The sequence below is a fragment of the Pseudorasbora parva genome, chromosome 20 (genome assembly GCF_024679245.1).
Source record: "Pseudorasbora parva isolate DD20220531a chromosome 20, ASM2467924v1, whole genome shotgun sequence".
Taxonomy (NCBI): Eukaryota; Metazoa; Chordata; class Actinopteri; order Cypriniformes; family Gobionidae; genus Pseudorasbora; species Pseudorasbora parva.
In genome coordinates, this window is record NC_090191.1 from 5471909 (window position 1) to 5493070 (window position 21162).

The following is a 21162-nucleotide window of genomic DNA, read 5'->3' on the forward strand; positions in this document are numbered from 1 at the left end:
GCTGAGCAGATGCAAGGACGTTAGGTGCACTGGTGCGACCTAGGAAAAATTTTAGGCGCACCCTTACAAATTTTAGGCGCACTCTAGAGCCCTAGATATGCAAGTATTTATAGGTCTATGTGTGCGTCAAGTTTATATGTATGCAAGTTACTCACAAGTGTGTATGCATTCATTACTAACATAATATGTATTGATATGGATTTCATATTTGTGTGCAAGTGTATTTCATATATGTATTTTGAACATCCAATAGCATACATGTATATGCAAGTAATTTATAGGTGTATATGCATGTGTGTTATGTATGTATTGATAAGCAAAGTTTGATTTAAGTCCTACATGGCGCCTCATAGCTGATACGTGAGGCTGTGCTGCTCAGAGCAGGACAATTCAAAAACAATTGAAAAAACAATTCGAGGCGCCGGTGCTCCAACTATCCAGCTCTGAGGAGGTGGACGTTGAGAGCATCGTGACTGAAGACTTGCCACTTCAGTCACCAACAAGCGAGGAGCTTATTGAGGTGCTCACGAGAGCGGTAGCCAGATTAAATATTGACTGGCCAGCAGAGAGATCAGAATCCCATCGAAAGCATAGAAGTAAATTAGATGAGCGATTCCTGCCCTCTCGTGCAGCGGAGCCTCAACGTCGGGCCTGCCGCTCTTCCCCGACCTGCACACCGAGGTGTCTAGGTCGTGGAAGAAACCGGCTTCATATCGAGTGTTCAGCCCACAGACTTCCACCTACAGTAACATCGTAGGGCTGAAACAATATGGTTATGGGGCGATGCCGAAGGTCTAAGAGACGCTTGCGAGCCATCTCTCGCCTTCATCGCCATTGTCCCTAAAGGCCCCGACTTTACTCACCAAACCGCTCAAGACAACATCAGCATTGGTGGGTAAAGCGTACTCGGCGGCAGGTCAGGCTGCGGCGTGCCTGCATACAATGGCGATTATGCAGGCATACCAGGCCGACCTGCTGAGGCACTTGGATGGTAGAGATGAGGTGGGGGGAGATGTCATAAATGAATTAAGACACTCTGCCGATCTTGCTCTCCGGGCCATCAAGGAGACGGCCAGATGTGTGGGTCGCTCTATGGCAGCCTTGGTGGCCACGGAGAGATATTTGTGGTTGAACCCCACCGAGATTAAGGAGAGGGAGAAGAGCTTTCTGCTCGATGCGCCACTGTCCCCTGCGGGTCTCTTCGGTAACGCTGTACAATCGGTCACCGAGAGGTTCCAGGAGTTGAAAAAGCAGGCAGCGGCGCTAAAACAGTTCCTCCCTCTCTGAATCCAAGTCCCAGGGGCTGCTGCAGAAAAACAGCAGCCCAAAGAAAGGTCCGGGTACGAGCTCCTCGCATAGGGTGCAACAGAGGCAGAGCGTTGCCACCCGTACTCCTCCACAAAGAGATTGGGAGGCAGGGCGGCACTCTCAGACGAGGCCTTCGAGGGGTAGGGCTGATCTGAGGACAGTCCTTATCGCCAAGAAGGCCTCGTCAAAGCGTTCCTGACGCCAGAAGGGTCAGGACACTGAGGGTTGTCCCCTCCGCAGGAAGACGGTCCTTACCTCAGCACACGGTACCCGTCTTCCTACGGTGCCCTCTGGGGGCCACGCTGCCAACCCCACTGCATTGCCGGAGCGCAGATGGTCCCCGCGGGCCACCCGAGGGTGGTCCGCTCCCCCTTTGGGGGGCTCTCGAGCAGTCAAGTCAGGTGTTCCCTGCCGGTTCGCCGTTTCAGGGCACTGCACTTGTTGCTCAAAGTACACCAGAGGCCAGCCTCGAGAGGCTGGTTCCCTTAGTAGATTTTCTAGACGAGTGTAAACGTCTGTCGACTATATCTCGTTGGGTCCTGCAGATAGTAGAAAGGGGGTACGCGATTCAGTTCAAATGGCGTCCACCTCCTTTCAGCTGTGTCCTACCCACAGAGGTGGGCCCGGAGCAGGCTCTGGTTATGGCACAAGAAGTAGAGACACTCCTGCGAAAGGGGGCTATAGAGGGAATGCATCGACGTCACTTTCCCGCCAGAACACGCCCCCTCAGTTGGGGCTGAGTGGCAGAAGAGCTGCTGCGTGACCGCACCTATTAGAGGAAAACGCAATATAGCAATCAATTATCAGTTTAAACTAAAGGTTGGGCTCGATATAATGGCCCTTACAACTTACCACAGATTCAGTGATCCATGGATAATGACATGCAGCCAGGAATCAACATTTTTATGGGCCTGAGTTCAATGATTATTTATAACTGATCAGTCGTCACATTTTTCGAGTGAATCCCGCTTGTATATGTGGAGTGGATCATCCACTGTGGATGGGTCAGTGTATTGAAGCGTGTATGTGGCCGCTTGTCACAAATGGAAAACAAAAGTTTTATATTTAAATTCTGAATATATTATAGACCTATTAATAAAAAATAAAAAATAATTATATTGCCCAGACATCGTGCAGAGTGCTCCCTTTATAATCACTAAAAGCTGTCACTCATTCAATAAACACAATCTCATAGATTTCTGCAGTGAAGTTGGTATACAATGAATCTCTTATTTTCACGATGTCTTTACTTACAGAGATGCGCGTGTTAACTGAACAGTGGAGCGGTGAGTGGATTCCAAGTTCAACACCTGTGATTGGCCAACTGCATTGTAGATATCTACAAACGTGTCTGTGACTGGCTACATTACTCACCGAGGCGAAAACACGTTGGAAATGTAATCATTTCACGAGTGCAAATACAGATAAACACTGGGTCATTTGCTAGCTCCTTTTCACTAAAAATATGCTATTATTAAGAATTCCTACGGAGGATTACAGATCCTAGGCAAGCAGTTATGGGCAGCGTTTCCCTCTTAAAGCACAGAAGCAGCAGCAGGTTGGTGGTTTGAGTGAGAAAATTGCACGCTATTATCAAGTCCGTCTCAAGCTCGGAACAGTGATGTCCATTGGGTCCGTGGACAAGCCTCCCCCTACCCCCCTTCTGGCGCCGGGCCTGGTTTTTTGTGTTTTCGCTGTATTGTGAAAGAACTGAAGCTAGACCGTGCTGTCACTGTAAAGCAGTTCCAGAAACTGTTAGGCCTCATGGCGGCTGCGTCCAACGTGATACCTTTTGGCCTGCTGAACATGAGGCCGTTGCAGTGGTGGCTCAGAACAAAAGGGTTCTCCCCGAGGGGAAATCCACTCCGCACGATCAAAGTCACGCGGCGATGCCTTCGTGCTCTGGTCATGTGGAAAGATCCTGGGTTTCTGGCCCAGGGACCTGTGTTGGGGGCTCATGTTCGCCGCGTCGCGCTAACGACAGATGCTTCCCTCACGGGATGGGGGGCGACCATGAGTGGTCGCTCGTCCCAGGGTCTATGGCAGGAACATCAGCGACTATGGCACATAAATCGGCTAGAGATGCTGGCTGTGTTTCTTGAATTGAAACAGTTCCTGCCTGACCTCAGGGGCCACCATGTATTGGTCAGGTCAGACAACACATCGGTGGTCGCCTATATAAACCATCAGGGGGGTCTGAGGTCCCGCCCCTTATACAAGCTGGCACGTCAGATCCTCCTGTGGGCCCAAGGGAAACTGCGTTCCATCAGGGCAATTTACATCCCGGGGGTCCTAAATCAGGAAGCAGACATCCTGTCGAGGCAGGGGCCGAGGCCCGGGGAATGGAGACTCCACCCCGAGGTGGTGGAGCTCCTGTGGCTAAAATTCGGGAAAGCAGAAGTAGATCTGTTTGCTTCGGCAGAGAATTCCCACTGTCCTCAGTGGTTTTCTCTGGCACATGCCATGGTACAGGAGTGGCCGAGGCTGCCTCTGTACGCTTCCGGGAGTTTTGGAGAGGGTGCGCCGGGACGGAGTCCGTGTGCTATTAATGGCTCCGTGCTGGCCGACCAGAATCTGGTTCTCGGACCTAATATCTCTCCTGGAAGGCTCTCACATGGAGATTCCGACCAGGAGGGACCTCCTCTCTCAAGCGGGCGGGAGATTTCTTCATCCCCACCTGGAGTTATGGAAACTGTGGGCCTGGCCTCTGAGGGGGCTAGGCTCCTAGAAGAGGGTCTCTCGACTGAAGTCGTGGAAACCATCCTTTACTCCAGAGCTCCGTCCACGAGGAAACTGTACGCTCTAAAATGGAGATTGTTCTCAGTATGGTGCAGAGAACGCCAGTTGGACCCAGTTAACTGCCCGTTGGTACAGTGCTGTAGTTCCTGCATGTGAGATTTTCAGTAATATTTTACTCAGTACATTTTCAGTAACGCTTGTGAAGCTTTCAGCAGCTGTCTGGACGAGTAGAGCGCAATCTAGATGGTTTAAAAGTTCCAGATGTCCTGATCAGTGTGCACACAATGATGGACAGGAGTCATAATCCCATATTCGATTTCAATTCAACTCATTCAACTGTGCTCTTAGAGTTAGTTATATTTATGAATAGTCTTTAAGTCACAGGTGTAATCCACGTTTTGAGTGTTGGTTCACTTTCCCACTTATTACTGTAGATACTGTATATTTATGCCACTTTGGCATCGCGATCACTTCCAGCACAATTTTTTACTTTCAAACTGTGATGAATGAGCGTGTTTACCTGCTGATTGCTGATTGGCTGAAAGTATGTGCTCGTTGGCAAGGTCAACACCAGCTGACTCTACGCTGGGCCTGTGTGTGTCATGATGAGTGATTTTATGGAGTACATGCACACTTGAGTTTGTCATTAACCAATGAAACTGTAAAAATTAGATGTTTGAAAACCGACAAACTGACCCTAAACCAGCCCAAATGTTGTCCACCCGCCCAAACCCATTTTTACCCGCACAAAATTCAAAACCGCCCAATTGGACAACACTGCACACAAACAGAGTCCCAAATCTTCAGTCTTTATTGAGAAGTTTACACAATTTTTACTTCTCTTATAAAAAAGTGACACCCCTATCCAAGAAGCTACCCGTCAGAGGGTGCACAAACATAAAACCATGGAAGGAATCATTTCACTTCCAAACTTTCGTTTGGAAAAAACATATGGAATATAACCTTGAACCAGAAATAAGAAATAAGAGAAAACGTGTAAGGAGTTGTTTTTCACTGCAGTAATGGAAAAATACAAAAGTGTTATACACCATATTCTCTATGGTGACTGAACATAATGAAGTGAATGGTGACTGATATTACACTCAGGAAGAGAATTAAAGGGAGGGATGTATGAGGCCGCTAAATCTCACAGTTCATTTTATGGTCAAAGTGTTCATTGGCAGACATGCTTTAGCTTCAGTATTATCTTGTGTCTTTTTGTTTATTTTTCAAATTTTTTCTCTCTCCTCACAGAGCTACCGAAAATCCCAGCGACAGCAGAGAAACTCACAGAAGAGCCAGGTACAGTCCTAACAGTGTCGACCATAGGGTGCCACCTGCTAATAAGTCCAAGGGGGGACAAAGGGTATGTTTCTGAGGGACAATGTGGGACACTGCCTGGCGCGGCGGTGCCCCACCCCACGGGCAGAAGGGCAGATAGAGGTTTACCCATTTCTAGCACATAGCACCTTACATGGTATATTAATAATGCCCTATTCCCCTAAACATGTGTAGGCTAATTGCTGATGTATGCTCATGAATATAGGCCAACCAATGTGTATTTTTAACATAATATTTTGAACATTCAATGAACTGACAGATGCACTTCCACTTACGATTTACTTTAGCTAATTACTTTACTTATTTTTCATTACAATTTATTCACTTTAAATCAATTATAATATAAAATTATAGGATTAACAGAAACTGAAGTCGCTCAACACCACAGGAACAGTAAAAAAAGTGTGTTAAGTTAAACTAAAAGTAAAGTTAACTCCAGTTCACGGAACGAGAAGGGGAGGAAGGATGGTGAACTTCCATGTTAGTAAAGTCTGCACTGCAAAAAAACAAAAAACAAAAACAAAGCATTCTTACTTAGTATTTTTGTCTTGTTTCAAGTCTAAATATGTAAAAATTCTTACATTAAGAAACATTTAATAGACATGTAAAAATTATTGTCTTGTTTTGGGAAAAAATAGCTCAAAATTAAGCCAAACAATCTGCCAATGGGGTAAGAAAATTATTCTTGTTTTCTGTTTGAATTAAGATTATATTTCTTACCTCATTGCCAGATTATTTGTCTTATTTTAAGCAAAAACTCTCTTAGTTTTGAGTTATTTGTTCCCAAAACAAGACAATTACTTTTGCTTGATATTTTTTTATTTATATTTTGGCAAGAAACAAGACAAACATACTAAGAAAGAAAAGCATTTTTTGCAGTGTGAGTCTGTGTCGTTTGACATAGTATTTTACTCTCCATGTCCGATTGAGAAAGACGTTTTGCAAAGGTCACAAAAAGCTCTCTTTTTTGAACACCTTTCAGTCACAAATATTAATTTTTCCAGTATTTCTTGTACCCACTCCTTCTCTTTTTAATTGATGATTGCGGAGCCTAAAGACTCCATTTTTCGAATAGGAAAGTGCGCATCTAAAAAGTTGTAAGTGTCTCTGGTATGCACGTGCATGCGCTGTCATGACAACAGTGAAAAAGTTGACAACAGCAGTTCAACTGAGGGGTGGGTGGGGCAACAGTAGCACGCTGAACTGTCAAGTAATGTTGGTTTGGCTGCCTGAGGCACGAGGATATAGAGCGACCAACTTCTTTTTGAGCAAGCATTAATTATGCGTGACACGGTCTCAATTTGCGGGACGCATGAATTTTGCTTCAAACGCTGTGCGTTCACGTGCTACGCAGGACGGGTGGTCACCCTAGTCGACCAACACCAATAGACATGAGCGCCAGGTTTTCTTCTGTTAGCCATCTGTTAGTGCTGGTCTGTTTTTTTCACTGAATGAACATTCAAGAATTAAAAATATTTGTATCAATTAGGGCTGGGACAACGCGTCGACGTCATTGATGACGTCGACGCAAAAAATATGTCGACGCAAAATATGCGCGTCGATTCGTCAGACTCAAAATAAAGATGGCGGCGCCGGAGAGTAGTAGCAACCATAGATGTACATAATAAAGTATATTATGTAATTAAGTATATTATTTATTATGTATATCTATGGTAGCAACACGAGTGGCTCCTCAGACTTTCAGAAGTGCAAGGCTTGCGGGTTGGCCACAATCTATGGGGTTGGCGCGCGGTGCGCACGGAGCATCACAGGGATGCGCGCACGCGTTTTGTTGTCACGGCTACATTAACAAATTTCTGCACATAGGAAGACAGATGTTTTGGTAATATTTGATGTATTTTAATCACAAAAACAAACGTTTGCATCAAGTGAAAGCATCGGACACATTGGCTACGTTACCTACATAATAAGCTGTTTTAAATTTAAAATGTTCAATGTCTAATCGCGCTGATGTGACCGAGGGTATCCATCCTCTTAGAGAGCAGTTTCATCCCAGGACTATTCCGGTTTTAAACGGAATATTGGCGCCCGTAATTCACTCTACATGTAACTGTTTTCACTGTCATGCCGCGGATGCGCGTGGCGTTTCTGTTGCGGGTCAGCCACGGGGCTGTGTGGCGTTTTCTCTGCCTTTGCACACTAGAAGCGTGTCTGACGCGGCGCTGCTGCTGCTATTGATGCGGAGGAAAGCCCTATTCCTAATGTTAAACATAAATAGCCTACTGATACAGCAAAGAAAACGTCGGGAGTAGCCACATATCTATGGTATTGACTGCAAAATAGGCTACAGAATATGTCGTTCTGTATTGACAGTTGCAACATTTCAAAATCGATAATTGACGTTTTGTATTATTACAATTAGGCCTATATCTGCATTTATGTAAACCTACAGACTTTCAAACATGAAAATGTAATTTAATAATATGTATTTGTGTCAAAATGATATATAAACATCTTTTCCTATTCTATTTTGCCTGGAGACGCTCCCAACACACGTGAAAAATAGGCGCTCTTCTATTACCAGCATGCACGCGTTTTCCGCGCGTCACAGGCAGTGTGCAAACTCCAACCTGTTAACATGTGAGCCGAAACAAAAACGGACACGCCACGCAGCCGAGACGCTCACGCTTGCAGTGTGTCCCCGGATTTGATTAACCAACTTGTTGATATTTAATCGATGGGCATAGCCTGTAGGCTGAGTTGCATACATAGAAAAATCGTATAATATGTTTCTTTGTTGTAGGTTTATACTTATTTATTTGTGTGTGTGTGTGTGTGTGTGTGTGTGTGTGTGTGTGTGTGTGTGTGTGTGTGTGTGTGTGTGTGTGTGTGTGTGTGTGTGTGTGTGTGTGTGTGTGTGTGTGCGTGTGTGTGTGTAGCCTACTTTATGTTTTCAAGGTTTTATTGAATGCATTGCTCTTGTATAGTCTTACTTTGGAATTTTAAGAGCAATAAACATATATTGCAATGTTAAGGAATTTGTTTTTTCATTCAGATAATTAAATCAACATGTATAAATTGCTATTAGGCAATTAATGGGGAGATAATCGGTAATCGAATCGAATCGTAACCGAATCGGACAGAAAAAATTAATCGTTAGATCAATTGATGCATCGAAAAAATAATTGCTAGATTAATCGTTTTAAAAATAATCGTTTATCCCAGCCCTAGTATCAATATATTTTTTTTAAATTACATTCCAATTAATTGCAAAAGTTATGACTTGTAAATAAACTTAACGGAGTGTCAATTCACACCAAGTACATATTGTGTGGCGTTTTTGGCAAGTGCCATTCACACTAGCTCTACCTAACAATGCCTGGTTGGGCCAAACACGATAAAAAAAATAAAAAAAACTTTATTTCAACATCTTCAGTGGTGCAATCGGTAAAATGTAAGGCTTAAGGCTTAAGGTTTCGACGCGATTGACCCAGGTTCGTATCCGTCTTTTGCAGATCTCGCTCTTCTCCCTTTTCTCATCACAGATCACTTTGGAAAGGCATTTAGTTTTAATAATAAATAAGAAAATGTTCTAAAAGTGTAAATAATGTGCCCAATGAAATGTTTACTAATAATAAAAGCATTTATTGGGTAGGGATAGGGGTCAGTGTAGGGTGAGCTTTTATTGTCCCATTAAGGTGGCATCCATTTAATAATTTTAATAAATATAATAATTTACACTCCTTTATTATTGCATCCTGTTAATGTACAACATTACTGAGGTGCAAATAGTATGTATCTAACAACTAAAATTATTATTACTATTTACACATATTGCAAAGAACTGCTTCTTTTATATACGGTGTAAATAGAATATATCATTATTTTTACTTAGTAAATTGCATCTACAGCTATTTGCACTTAGTGTAAATATCATCTATCGCTAAGAAAATATGTTAATTTACATTTTCGGTAAATATGAATAATGGCACATAATTAACAATCCACACGATATGCAGTATCCATTGGTATGGTAAATGGACTGCATTTATATAGCGCTTTCAATAGACCCATGGCCACCAAAGCGCTTTACATATTGCATCACATTCACTCTCTTATTCATACACTAACAGCGATGTCCGCCGCCATGTAAGGCTCCATCCAGCTTGTCAGGAGCAGCTGGGGTTATATAGGTGTCGTGCTCATGGACACCTCGACACTTGGTCAGGTGGAACAGGGGATGGAACCACTAACCTTCTGGATTGGGGCCAACATGAACCACTGAGCCACTGCCTCCCTCTACTATGAATTTAGTACATACAAACATCACTTAAATCTATGAAGTGAAGAATTAAACTTATTAAGAAGGCAATAAAGTTGAGGAAAATTTACACGCAAATTACTATCACTGCTCCAGTGAGTAAGCAAGCTAACTGTAATATTAATACTATTAATATGCAGTCACTTGATAAACATAAATAAAGAGTTTCCTATTAAACTATACCGAAGAAGACTTACATTGGCTGCGTCCGAAAACCTAGGCAGCTAACTCGTTGCTTTGCTGCCTTATGAGACAATGGCTTGTAATGCAGTGTTTTTGCACGAAGGCACCTCACGGAACTGATTTTGGACAGACTTCTAAGGCAGTGTAACAGTTTCTACAGCAAAATAGAGAGAGATTTGGTGAGAACTAAACAAATATTTAATTACTAATATAGTATTGCTGGAAAATGCCATTAGAATGGGAAAATATTGGTAAAAAACTTACATTTACACACAAACTGACCAGCAGACGCAACTTTCAGATGCCATCTTATTTCCCCGGCTCAACTGTCACTGAATGGAAAGCACAGGATTGTGGGATATCAAAGGCAGCGAAGGACACGTATGATGCCTTCAAAAATCGATCAGATGAAGGTCTTTCAGGAGACAGGAAGTGAAGCTAATATTATATTCGGACGTGGCTTGATGCCTTCCTGCCTTCATATGTGTCCTCTGAAGGCAGCATTTTCCAGGTTTCGGACTCAGCCATTGTTTCAATGACTCAAAATTGAATGTCCAAATTTATGGAAAGTTATTGTTATAGAGCAGCCTCAGCCTCATGATGCTCCCCTCTTTTCAGCAGCTGACATCACACAGTAACAAGTGTGCTTATTGGCTGTGACTTCTTACCAGTTAGTTCACAAAAAAAGGAATATTCTGTCATTAATTACTCACAGTCCTGTTGCTCCAAACCCATAAGACTTTTGTTCATCTTCAGAACACAGATGAAGATCTTTTTGATGAAATCTGAGAGCTCTCTGACCCCTCCACAGACAGCAATTTAATTATCACTTTCAAGGCCCAGAAATGTAGTAAAGACATAAATAGATAAAAATAGTCAATGTGACTACAGTGGTTCAACCTTAATTTTATAAAATGCAGAGAATACTTTTTTGGGCACAATGAAATTGTTGAATAAAGTTGTTATTTTTGTTTGTTTTGTGCCCAAAAAGTATTCTTGTTGCTCCATAAAATTAAAGTTGAGCCACTGTAGTCACACAGACTATTTTAACACTGTTTTTACTGCCTTTCTATGCCTTTCATTAAATTGCTGTCTATGGAGAGGTCAGAGAGCTCTCAGCTTTCATCAGGAATATCTTCATCTGTGTTCCGAAGATGAACGAAGGTCTTACAGGTTTGGAATGACATGAGGAGGAGGAATTAATGACATCATTTTTATTTTTGAGTGAACTAACCATTCAAGATGAAACACAATTGCATTGAGTGTGATTAATTTGAATATAGCAGAAGTGCAGTTTTTATCACACATGCTGTAGTTATTTTTGTAATGGGAACTGCAGACCAGATTACAATTAGTAACCTTATATATATAAGTCCCCTTGTAGTCAATAATTGTATCCCTTAAATCTTATTTTTGATCACCAAAATAATATATTTAAATGTTTTTTCTTCATGGCTTAAAACAGCTTGAATGTAACTCTACATCCTTGCCTCATTTAGTATATGCAGTGCAATGAATATGCAAATGTCCCCCGCCTCGACTCACTCACATCAGTGCAGAGATTTGTTGATGATCACATGTTGACATGACTGGTTACAAGGTAGTTTGTGACATTATAAACACCAACAATTTAAAACTGCATTTTTTTTTCTTTGTCTTTGGTTCACTGCAATTTTAAGAAGAAAATCTATTTACTCAGCAATGGTGTTGACTTATGAATTTGCACATGGTTTGTCTTAAATCATATTAAAAATATAAATAAAAAAACAACAACTTACATTTCAACTCAGGGGCTATAAGAATTTATTAAAAACATGATCACTTAGTCTTTGCTGTCTTCTCCCTCTTTTCTTAAAGGCTCAACTGCAGACGACAAACAAGCTGCTCCTCATGATTACACAGAGACCAGCCGCAGACTGAAGGAGAAATTAAAACAGGACTACGAGCGGATATTGATCGGTGATTCAGACACGGGTCATCTGAAAAAGCTGAACGATATCTACACTGATTTATATGTGGTTGAGAACGAGACTGGAGGAAGAGTAAATGAACACGAAGTGAGACAGATTGAATTGAATCAGAAACATGCCAAGGACACACCAATTCAGTGCAATAATATTTTTAAGGTCAATAAAAGGGTACTGACGATGGGGATTGCAGGAGTAGGAAAAACTGTCTCTGTCAATAAATTCATCCTTGACTGGGTTGAAGGAACAAAAAATCAGGATATAGTCTTCATTTTTCCTCTGCCGTTCCGTGAGCTAAACCTGATTACAGAGAACTGCAGTCTCATGGGACTGCTTCACGAATACTTCTTTAGTGATCCTAAAGAACTGCCCTCTCTTCCTGAAGGTGATGGTAAAGTCTTGTTCATTTTTGATGGGCTGGATGAATGTCGCTTTCCTTTGGGCATTAAGGAGGGCGGCAGATTCACAGATGTTCACAAAAAAACAACAGTGGGTAAGATAGTTACAAGCCTGATCAAGAGACACCTGCTTCCCTCTGCTCTCATCTGGATCACATCCAGACCAGCAGCTGCCAGTCTGATACCCCGTGACTACATTGATCAGGTGACTGAAGTGCGCGGATTTAACGATGAACAGAAAGAGCAATACTTCAAAAATAACAGTCCCGAGGTTTCTGAAAACCTCATCAGTCACATCAAGAAATCCAGGAGCCTGTACATCATGTGCCATATCCCTGTCTTCTGCTGGATCTCGCTCACTGTTCTTCAGCCTCTACTGGCTCAAAATGACAAAAAAAGCAATGACAAAACTCCCACAACTCTCACAGGAATGTACACAAACTTCTTAATATCTCAGCAGCAACAGATGGAAAAGAAGTACAATGATAGTCTTGAAGTTAAAGCCACTGCAAGGTCTTTTGATGAGATTATTCTGAAGCTCGGAAAACTGGCCTTTCGACAGCTGGAGAAAGGAAACCTGATTTTCTACAAAGAAGATCTTGAGGAATGTGGACTAGATATCAGCGAAGGGTCGGTGTACTCTGGGTTATGCACTCGAATGTTTCAGGAGGAAAAGTCAAGAAATGTTTTCAGCTTCATACATCTCAGCGTACAGGAATTCCTTGCTGCTCTGTATGTGTTTTTAATAAGCAAAGACAAGAAAAAAAACCCATTTCTTGAATCCAGGACAGAAAAACTGGCGTGGAATCTTTCCAGAAAGACACCATTTAAACTTCACAAGGCTGCGATCAACAAGGCTTTACAAAGTGAGAACGGACACCTGGACCTTTTCCTCCGGTTTCTTCTGGGTCTCTCACTGGAGGCCAATCAGAGTGACCTGAAGGAACTACTGCCAAAACTGAAACTGAAAACAGAGAATGTTAAAGACACTGCTGACTATATCAAACAAAAAATAGAAGAGGAGAAATCAGTGGAAAGAACCATCAATCTCTTCCACTGTCTGAATGAACTGAAAGATGACTTTATGGAGGAACTCCAGAAGAATCTGAACTCAGGAAATCTTTCAGCACAGAAGCTCTCCTCTGCTCAGTGGTCAGGTCTGGTGTTTGTGCTCCAGATGTCAGAAGAGACTCAAGAGCGGTTTGAACTGCAGAAATACAGAAGATCTGATGAAGCACTGATGAGACTGCTGCCAGTGATCAAAAACACCAGAAGAGCACTGTAAGAGTCTTTTATATCTACTGTTAGTTTTTTATAATTAGACCTTAATCTTAAATGGGTGACTTGTTCACCTAGACTGTACAGAAAAAATGAATAAGTATGATGATCTTAAATGCTGATGTATCTCCACAATCAGACAAGCTGGGTCAGGCATCAGGCACAACTCAGGAACCTGAGTTTATTATATCATAAATTAACTGGAAGTACTGGTTGTTTTATAAAGATTTTTTTTTAGCCTTGCTTACATCACTTTAGGGATTTACGTTTTTTTAAATAAATGATCTGTGCTTATAAGCCCTACCTAATAAGCATTAATATGGGGTAATATTTTATTGTCCATTGTCCCTGTCAAATAAAGAATACATAAATATTGCATTACTGTTGTTTTGTTCTCTACACAGGCTACAGTGCTGTAATCTCACTGCTCAGTGTTGTGAATGCTTGTCTTCAGCTCTACAATCCTCAAACTCTGTCCTGAGAGAGCTGGACCTGAGTAACAATGACCTACGGGATTTGGGAGTGAAGCTTCTTTCTGATGGACTGAAGAGTCCAAACTGCCTGCTGGAAATACTGAGGTTTGAGTTCAAATACCTTATGTTTTGCAATAAGTTAATTATTAAAATTGCACTGCTAACATTTATTATGTATGCAATTACATTGTGTTTCTCTTTAGATTTCTCATATGTGATCTCACTGCTCAGTCCTGTGAGAGTTTGTCTTCAGCTCTACAATCCTCAAACTCTGTCCTGAGAGAGCTGGACCTGAGTAACAATGACCTGCAGGATTCTGGAGTGAAGCTTCTTTCTGATGGACTGAAGAGTCCAAACTGCCTGCTGGAGATACTGATGTAAATAGTTTTAAAATAATTAAAGAAATACTACCACAACATATGGCTTTGTCACAGAGTGTGGCATCTGCTCTCAATGACATGCCAGAACAAGAGACTAAACAGCATTTTCGAGAATTAGATTCCCCCCCCCCCCCATATTTATACAGATGTCCGTATTTTCAGAGTTGAGAAGTATGACCTATGTGAACTGCACAAGTCTGAGAAAAATATTGTTGAGGGTGGAGGAACAACAATGGACTGTATGAAGATCAGGGTTGCCAGATGGCAGCAGGGTTTTCCAGCCCAAAACTTCGCGAAAAACCACAGAAAAACCGCCCAATTTTTTTTGGCCTCGTTTCTCGTTTAAAAAGCCTAAATTGAAATCATTTACAAGCTTTAAAATTACCCATGTATCGACTAGCCTATCCGAATTCAGAAACAACATTCAATGAAATTCATGCAACGTTCTTTGTACTTTTGTGTCCATTCCTTTTTCGTTTTTAACCATGGAAAAAATAATTAAATGGAATGGTTTTTGTATTTTTTTAAAATACTATTTTGAATAACAACATTTATATCAAAACAGGCTAGCCTATACACAAATAAACATACAATAAAATAAACAAAAACAAAAAAAAATTTATAATTATTTTTTTTTAAATTAGCTTCGTTTTGCATTTTTATAAACTAAAAACGAATGATTCATATAAAAAAGTTACATTTACAAATGTTCTTTTGTACAATTATTTCCAGATAAAGAAAGGATCAGTAAAATGAAACACAATAAACTTACAAATAATGATTAGGCCTACAAACTAAAAAACGATCGGAAATGTCGTCCAATTTTCTAATACTATTATTTAATGACAATATATTTGGAAAACAAAATAAAGCCATTTCTGCTTTTTTTTTCTTTTAAACAAAAAAAATCAAGCTGCACCCTTTTTTAAATTACATATTTAATTCCGAAATAGAATAATGAATAAACAAAAAATTACACAGACTTTCTATGCCTCTATCCGTAGTCATTCTATTGATTCCAAGAAACATGCATATTCATGAATAACATTACATGAAAATCGCGCTGACCATATTATTTATAGAACATGTGTCAGTGCGCTCTTTGCAGAAGCAGAATGTTCGTGCATAGCGGGCCATCTACGCAAAGCACATCAGCCAGGCCAGAGCTGTAGCCTGTAGTGTGTGTGTGTGTTCGAGTGAGTGAGACTTCTGCCTATTGAACAGAGGGTCGCAGGAAGAAGGATCTGAAGTGCCGGTGTTTCGGCTACAAAAAACCTGCCGCACTGATCCAAAACCAGCCCAATTTTTATCCACCCGCCCAAACACATTTTTGCCCGCAAAATGGATTGCGAAACCGCCCATATGGCAACCCTGATAAAGATTGAAATTGCAAACTGGTCTTAAATAAGAATTACAACTGTAAAATGTTGCAGTTTTCTAATACATATAATTTAATGGATGGTTTGCATCCGATAGCACTGAACAAGCTAATAACGGCATCTAGTAACTGTATACCTGACACCATTAACATCTCAGCCAGGTTTCTAAATTAACACAATGGGATATTCAGCTTAGTATGAATTTTGAATGTCGTGAGGTATAAACATAGCAGCTCATGATGATTTTCAGTGTTTTAGAGCAGCTCGATTCACAGTAAATCTGTGGTCTCAAACTCAGCTCCTGGAGGGCTACTGTCCAGCAGAGTTTAGCTCCAACCAGTTCCAAAACACTTGCCTAAGGCTACATCTGCATTCATCCAAATACAATTAAAACTGCATTTTCGTTTCAATACACTCTCCATCCACACTAGTGTTTTCCAAAAGTTTCTTGTCCACACTGAAACTCACTCACCATTATATGTTTGATCTAAAATGCAATTGCTCTCATGTTTTGCTGCAGGAGAGCAAATGGGAGGAAATTTTCTGTCATCATTGCAGGACTGTGATATGAAGAGTGTACAAATTAACATTTTTTAGCAACTGTGTGAAAGTGAATAGCACATAAAGAGATAAGAACATTTTTGCACAGTATTTTTATAAATTCCTCAATGAAAATATTCATGACTGGAAAAATAGTCTGCAGGAGCATTTTGAGATGATTTAACTCATCATCTTAATGAATGTCATTTCAGTTCTATTTTCTGAGCATGAATTACCAAATGCATTGAAAGACAACAATACTCAAGCTCTGTGTAAGGTTTTGTCACAAACTCAAATGACTTCTCTCCTGTATGAATACAGTTTCTTGAGACCTTACTGTACATGAATTATGAGCTTCCAGAATTTCTGGCTGAGGCTGGGTGTGACCTCCTAATTGAACTCTTTTCCATAAATTAAACAGAAAAAAAACTGTATAAATAACTAAAATAAATCACAGTCTTTTCTTAGTCTTATTGTTCAAACAATAAGTGCAAACATAATCAAATTCCTCTCTCAATATTCAAATTGCAAAAAGAGACCAGAGCTAAGAGGTGGTTACAACTACACGGCCCAGGCTAAGATAGGGTTGATATTGGGAGACAGGCTATTGAATGTAGCCTAATTTGCATCAGGGAGTTCATGTTTTATTTTACTTTTGCTATCGCACATACTCAGTGTACAGGGAGTGCCGGTACATTTATCAGATGCTTACCCCTTATTTACACTGCACACATCTGCACCACATACGGCTATGACACGACCACTTTAGTCGATGCTTGAGTTACCAGCCATGCCACAGCATGTTTCAGAAGCGGCTCTTCATGCCAGGCTCTGTTGTGCAATTAATCCTCTGCCATGGTCTCGTCATTCATCTTGCCCATGACATGATCAGTGAACTGTGATTCTATGCTAAATTCACACCTAAATTCGCACCGCATTTTTTCAACTCAACGAGAAATCTTGTCACATTTTAATATTGCGAGATCTCATGGAAACCGAAAACGTATTAGTGTGGATAAGGTCTGAGTCTAATAATCCTGAAGACTTTAATTAGCTGGATCAGGTAGGGTGAAGCTACACTCTACAGAACAGTGGCCCTACAGGAGCTGAGTTTGAGTCCACTGCAGTAAATGCGCACATTAACTCCTGCAAGTGAGTTTGCGCCACTCATAATATGCAATTAAATATGCAGCGTTTCCAATAAGCCTAATATGCTGAAAATCACGTGTTAATGTAAAAACAAAACATTTAATTATTCACTGGATATTAGTATTAAAGGTATTTTTTTTTTTTTTTTTTTTTTTACAAATGAATAATACCTAATGAACAGCTGAATAGGTATAAATGTTGAAGTCATGTGGACTGTTGCTGTGTGTGTTTGTAGGTTGTCTGGCTGTATGGTGACAGAGGAAGGCTGTGGTTATGTGTCTGCAGCTCTGAGTTCAAACCCTTCACACCTAAGAGAGCTGGATCTGAGCTACAATCATCCAGGAGATTCAGGAGTCAGGCTGCTCTCTGAAAAACTGGAGGATCCCAACTGTACACTGGAAAAACTCAAGTATGTGAATCAGGAAGATTTTTAATTACACAACTCCAAAAGCAGCATTACCATCTTCACTTATTACAAAACAGTTTGTTAAAGCTTGACTAACGTGACTTGGCCCGTATTTATCAAGCTTTTTAAAGTGCCATTTTAGTCTTAAGTGCTGAGAATTCAAACTTAAATATAAAAGCAAGTTATCAAATTTCTTAAAGCTAAGAATCACTCTTACTCTCCCAGTTATTTAAGACAGCTCGAGAGGTCTCTCAAGTGGTTAGGAGTTGCCAGTAGGGGCTTGTGATGGCAATGAGAAGACACCCAGCAAACACATTTACATTGTGCCAATGTTTGTGGCATGTTGCATTTCTACTATGGCAACGTCACTGTCTACGTGCTCGCAACAGTGTAACAACGTAGAATTGTAAGACGCGACAGGGCTGTAAAGCATTGTTGCGCGACATTCAGCAACTGCAAGGCAACATTCTGACAACTTAATTTATGCTATATAGATATTCCCCATTTAGCATGTTTTGTGGTTAATTTTTAATGTCAGACATTATACTTTTTTATATAGGTCTATTGTTTATCCTATTATTTATGGGCCTAACAGTAAATTAATTATAATCAACACCTGCAACACTTTTAAAGAGTAAAAAGAACATACAAGGTTAACTAACTCAACTTTATTAAAACAGCATGTGGTAATCGAACATACATACACGTATATTTTGTAAAAAAATAAAATAAAATATATAGAATAAAACAAATATTCAGTTAGATCTGCAGAGACGTGCGCAAAATATTTCAAGAGAGGGAGAATGTGTTCGAAATGTTTGACGACAAGCAGTTAATCAAACGGTATCGTTTGGACAGAGCAGGCATCATCTTTTTCAGTGCTGGTTAATGTTGGGCTTTAGGCCATAATAATAAAAAAATGCTTTTCGACTAATTTAGCAAGCCGTAGCAATCGCTTCTTCCTTCTGCCAGTTCGGTTTTCTTTTGGAATCCATGGTGGCTGACTATATAAAAAAAATCTAGGCTATATATATATATATATATATATATATATATATATATATATATATATATATATATATATACAGTGCCTTGCGAAAGTATTCGGCCCCCTTGAACTTTGCGACCTTTTGCCACATTTCAGGCTTCAAACATAATGATATAAAACTGTAATTTTTTGTGAAGAATCAACAAGAAGTGGGACACAATCATGAAGTGGAACGAAATTTATTGGATATTTCAAACTTTTTTAACAAATCAAAAATTGAAAAATTGGGCGTGCAAATTTATTCGGCCCCTTAAGTTAATACTTTGTTGCGCCACCTTTTACTGCGATTACATCTGTAAGTCGCTTGGGGTATGTCTCTATCAGTTTTGCACATCGAGAGACTGAAATTTTTGCCCATTCCTCCTCCAGAACAGCTCGAGCTCAGTGAGGTTGGATGGAGAGCGTTTGTTAACAGCAGTTTTCAGTTCTTTCCACAGATTCTCGATTCAGGTCTGGAATTTGACTTGGCCATTCTAACACCTGGATATGTTTATTTTTGAACCATTCCATTGTAGATTTTGCTTTATGTTTTGGATCATTGTCTTGTTGGAAGACAAATCTCCATCTCAGTCTCAGGTCTTTTGCAGACTCCATCAGGTTTTCTTCCAGAATGGTCCTGTATTTGGCTCTATCCATCTTCCCATCAATTTTAACCATCTTCACTGTCCCTGCTGAAGAAAAGCAGGCCCAAACCATGATGCTGCCACCGCCATGTTTGACAGTGGGGATGGTGTGTTCAGGGTGATGAGCTGTGTTGCTTTTACCCCAAACATAACGTTTTGCATTGTTGCCAAAAAGTTCAATTTTGGTTTCATCTCACCAGAGCACCTTCTTCCACATGTTTGGTGTGTCTTCCAGGTGGCTTGTGGCAAACTTTAAACGGCACTTTTTATGGATGTCTTTAAGAAATGGCTTTCTTCTTGCCACTCTTCAGAAAGGCCAGATTTGTGCAGTATACGACTGATTGTTGTCCTATGGACAGAGTATCCTACCTCAGCTGTAGATCTCAGCAGTTCATCAAGAGTGATCATGAGCCTCTTGGCTGCATCTCTGTTCAGTCATCTCCTTGTATGAGCTGAAAGTTTAGAGGGACGTCCAGGTCTTGGTAGATTTGCAGTGGTCTGATACTCCTCCCATTTCAATATTATCGCTTGCACAGTGCTCCTTGGGATGTTTAAAGCTTGGGAAATCTTTTTGTATCCAAATCCGGCTTTAAACTTCTCCACAACAGTATCTCGGACCTGCCTGGTGTGTTCCTTGTTTTTCATGATGCTCTCTGCTTTAAACGGACCTCTGAGACTATCACAGTGCAGGTGCATTTATACAGAGACTTGATTACACACAGGTGGATTCAGCATCATCATCATTAGTCATTTAGGTCAACATTGGATCATTCAGAGTTTTCCCGTGATCACATGATGAGAACAGCTTCACTCCAGTATGAGCGGCATGTTACATGAAGTAGAAACATTATGAATGAAACTTACTCATCACTGGCTTTACACATTTTAATGAAGAAAATACAGATAAATAATGCAGTTGTAAGTACACATTAAGTTTTTCTTGTGATATTTTTGCCCCTCGTCATGTCTACAGATCATTTTCAGACGCTTTCAGACAAACCCTCACACGCAAATGGTTGCCGTGGTAACGAACAACAATACCGTAACGTCCTAGACTGCTGGCGTATAAAGTCTAACTTTTATTTGAGGAAATCTGTTTATAATAGGCTATTAGGTTTGAACTTATTGGTCTTGAGCTTTTTTTAGTGGCATTCAGTATAAGGATTTGACTGTTCAGTGTTCATAGATTAGTTAGTGGTCTCATCCTCTCTTGCGCTGCTTCGCTAGCATGAATGAATGAATGAATGAGCATCGTCGACATCGGTAGATAACACAGTTTGAGCCAGCGGCTCGATTGATAAGGCTCTGTGTCTATAGACATTTCACCCTCTTCCACTTCAGGTGAAGGTGAGGGAGAAAAGTCCTCTACTTTAGATGACCGCTCTGTTGCAAAGCCACTGGCGTCACTCCAGTCACTATCCATCTTTGCGAGTCACAGCTGTCAAAGATGCCCTAGAATGAGTTGAAACAATATGTTAAATTGTTCTCTGATATCTACATAGAGGGTATGTGGCTTATTTAAGGGCAAACATTGTCCAGATAATGTTTTACAGGTCCATTTACAACCCTAGAAATTGTCCCTAGGATATAATGCTCTGTTTTTGCCTTATTTGGAAGGGTCATGAATATTTATGCTGAGCTCTGCTCTGATTGGCTTATTTCAACAGC

At 40.7% G+C, this 21162-nt stretch overlaps 2 protein-coding genes across 6 annotated transcripts in view; both read left to right on the forward strand.

The window, feature by feature from the left end:
• Positions 1 to 21162, forward strand: part of LOC137049032 (chemotaxis regulatory protein ChePep-like) — a 341058-nt gene that overhangs the window by 216304 nt on the left and 103592 nt on the right. The window lies entirely within an intron of this gene.
• LOC137049216 (NLR family CARD domain-containing protein 3-like) overlaps positions 1 to 21162 on the forward strand; it is a 68149-nt gene that overhangs the window by 26077 nt on the left and 20910 nt on the right. For all 5 annotated transcript variants that reach the window (XM_067427682.1, XM_067427686.1, XM_067427683.1 and 2 more), the window contains 5 exons: positions 5302 to 5349; positions 11711 to 13499; positions 13901 to 14074; positions 14173 to 14346; positions 17653 to 17826. In XM_067427682.1, the coding sequence (XP_067283783.1) occupies positions 5302 to 5349; positions 11711 to 13499; positions 13901 to 14074; positions 14173 to 14346; positions 17653 to 17826 (2359 nt within the window). The remainder of the gene's footprint in view (positions 1 to 5301; positions 5350 to 11710; positions 13500 to 13900; positions 14075 to 14172; positions 14347 to 17652; positions 17827 to 21162) is intronic.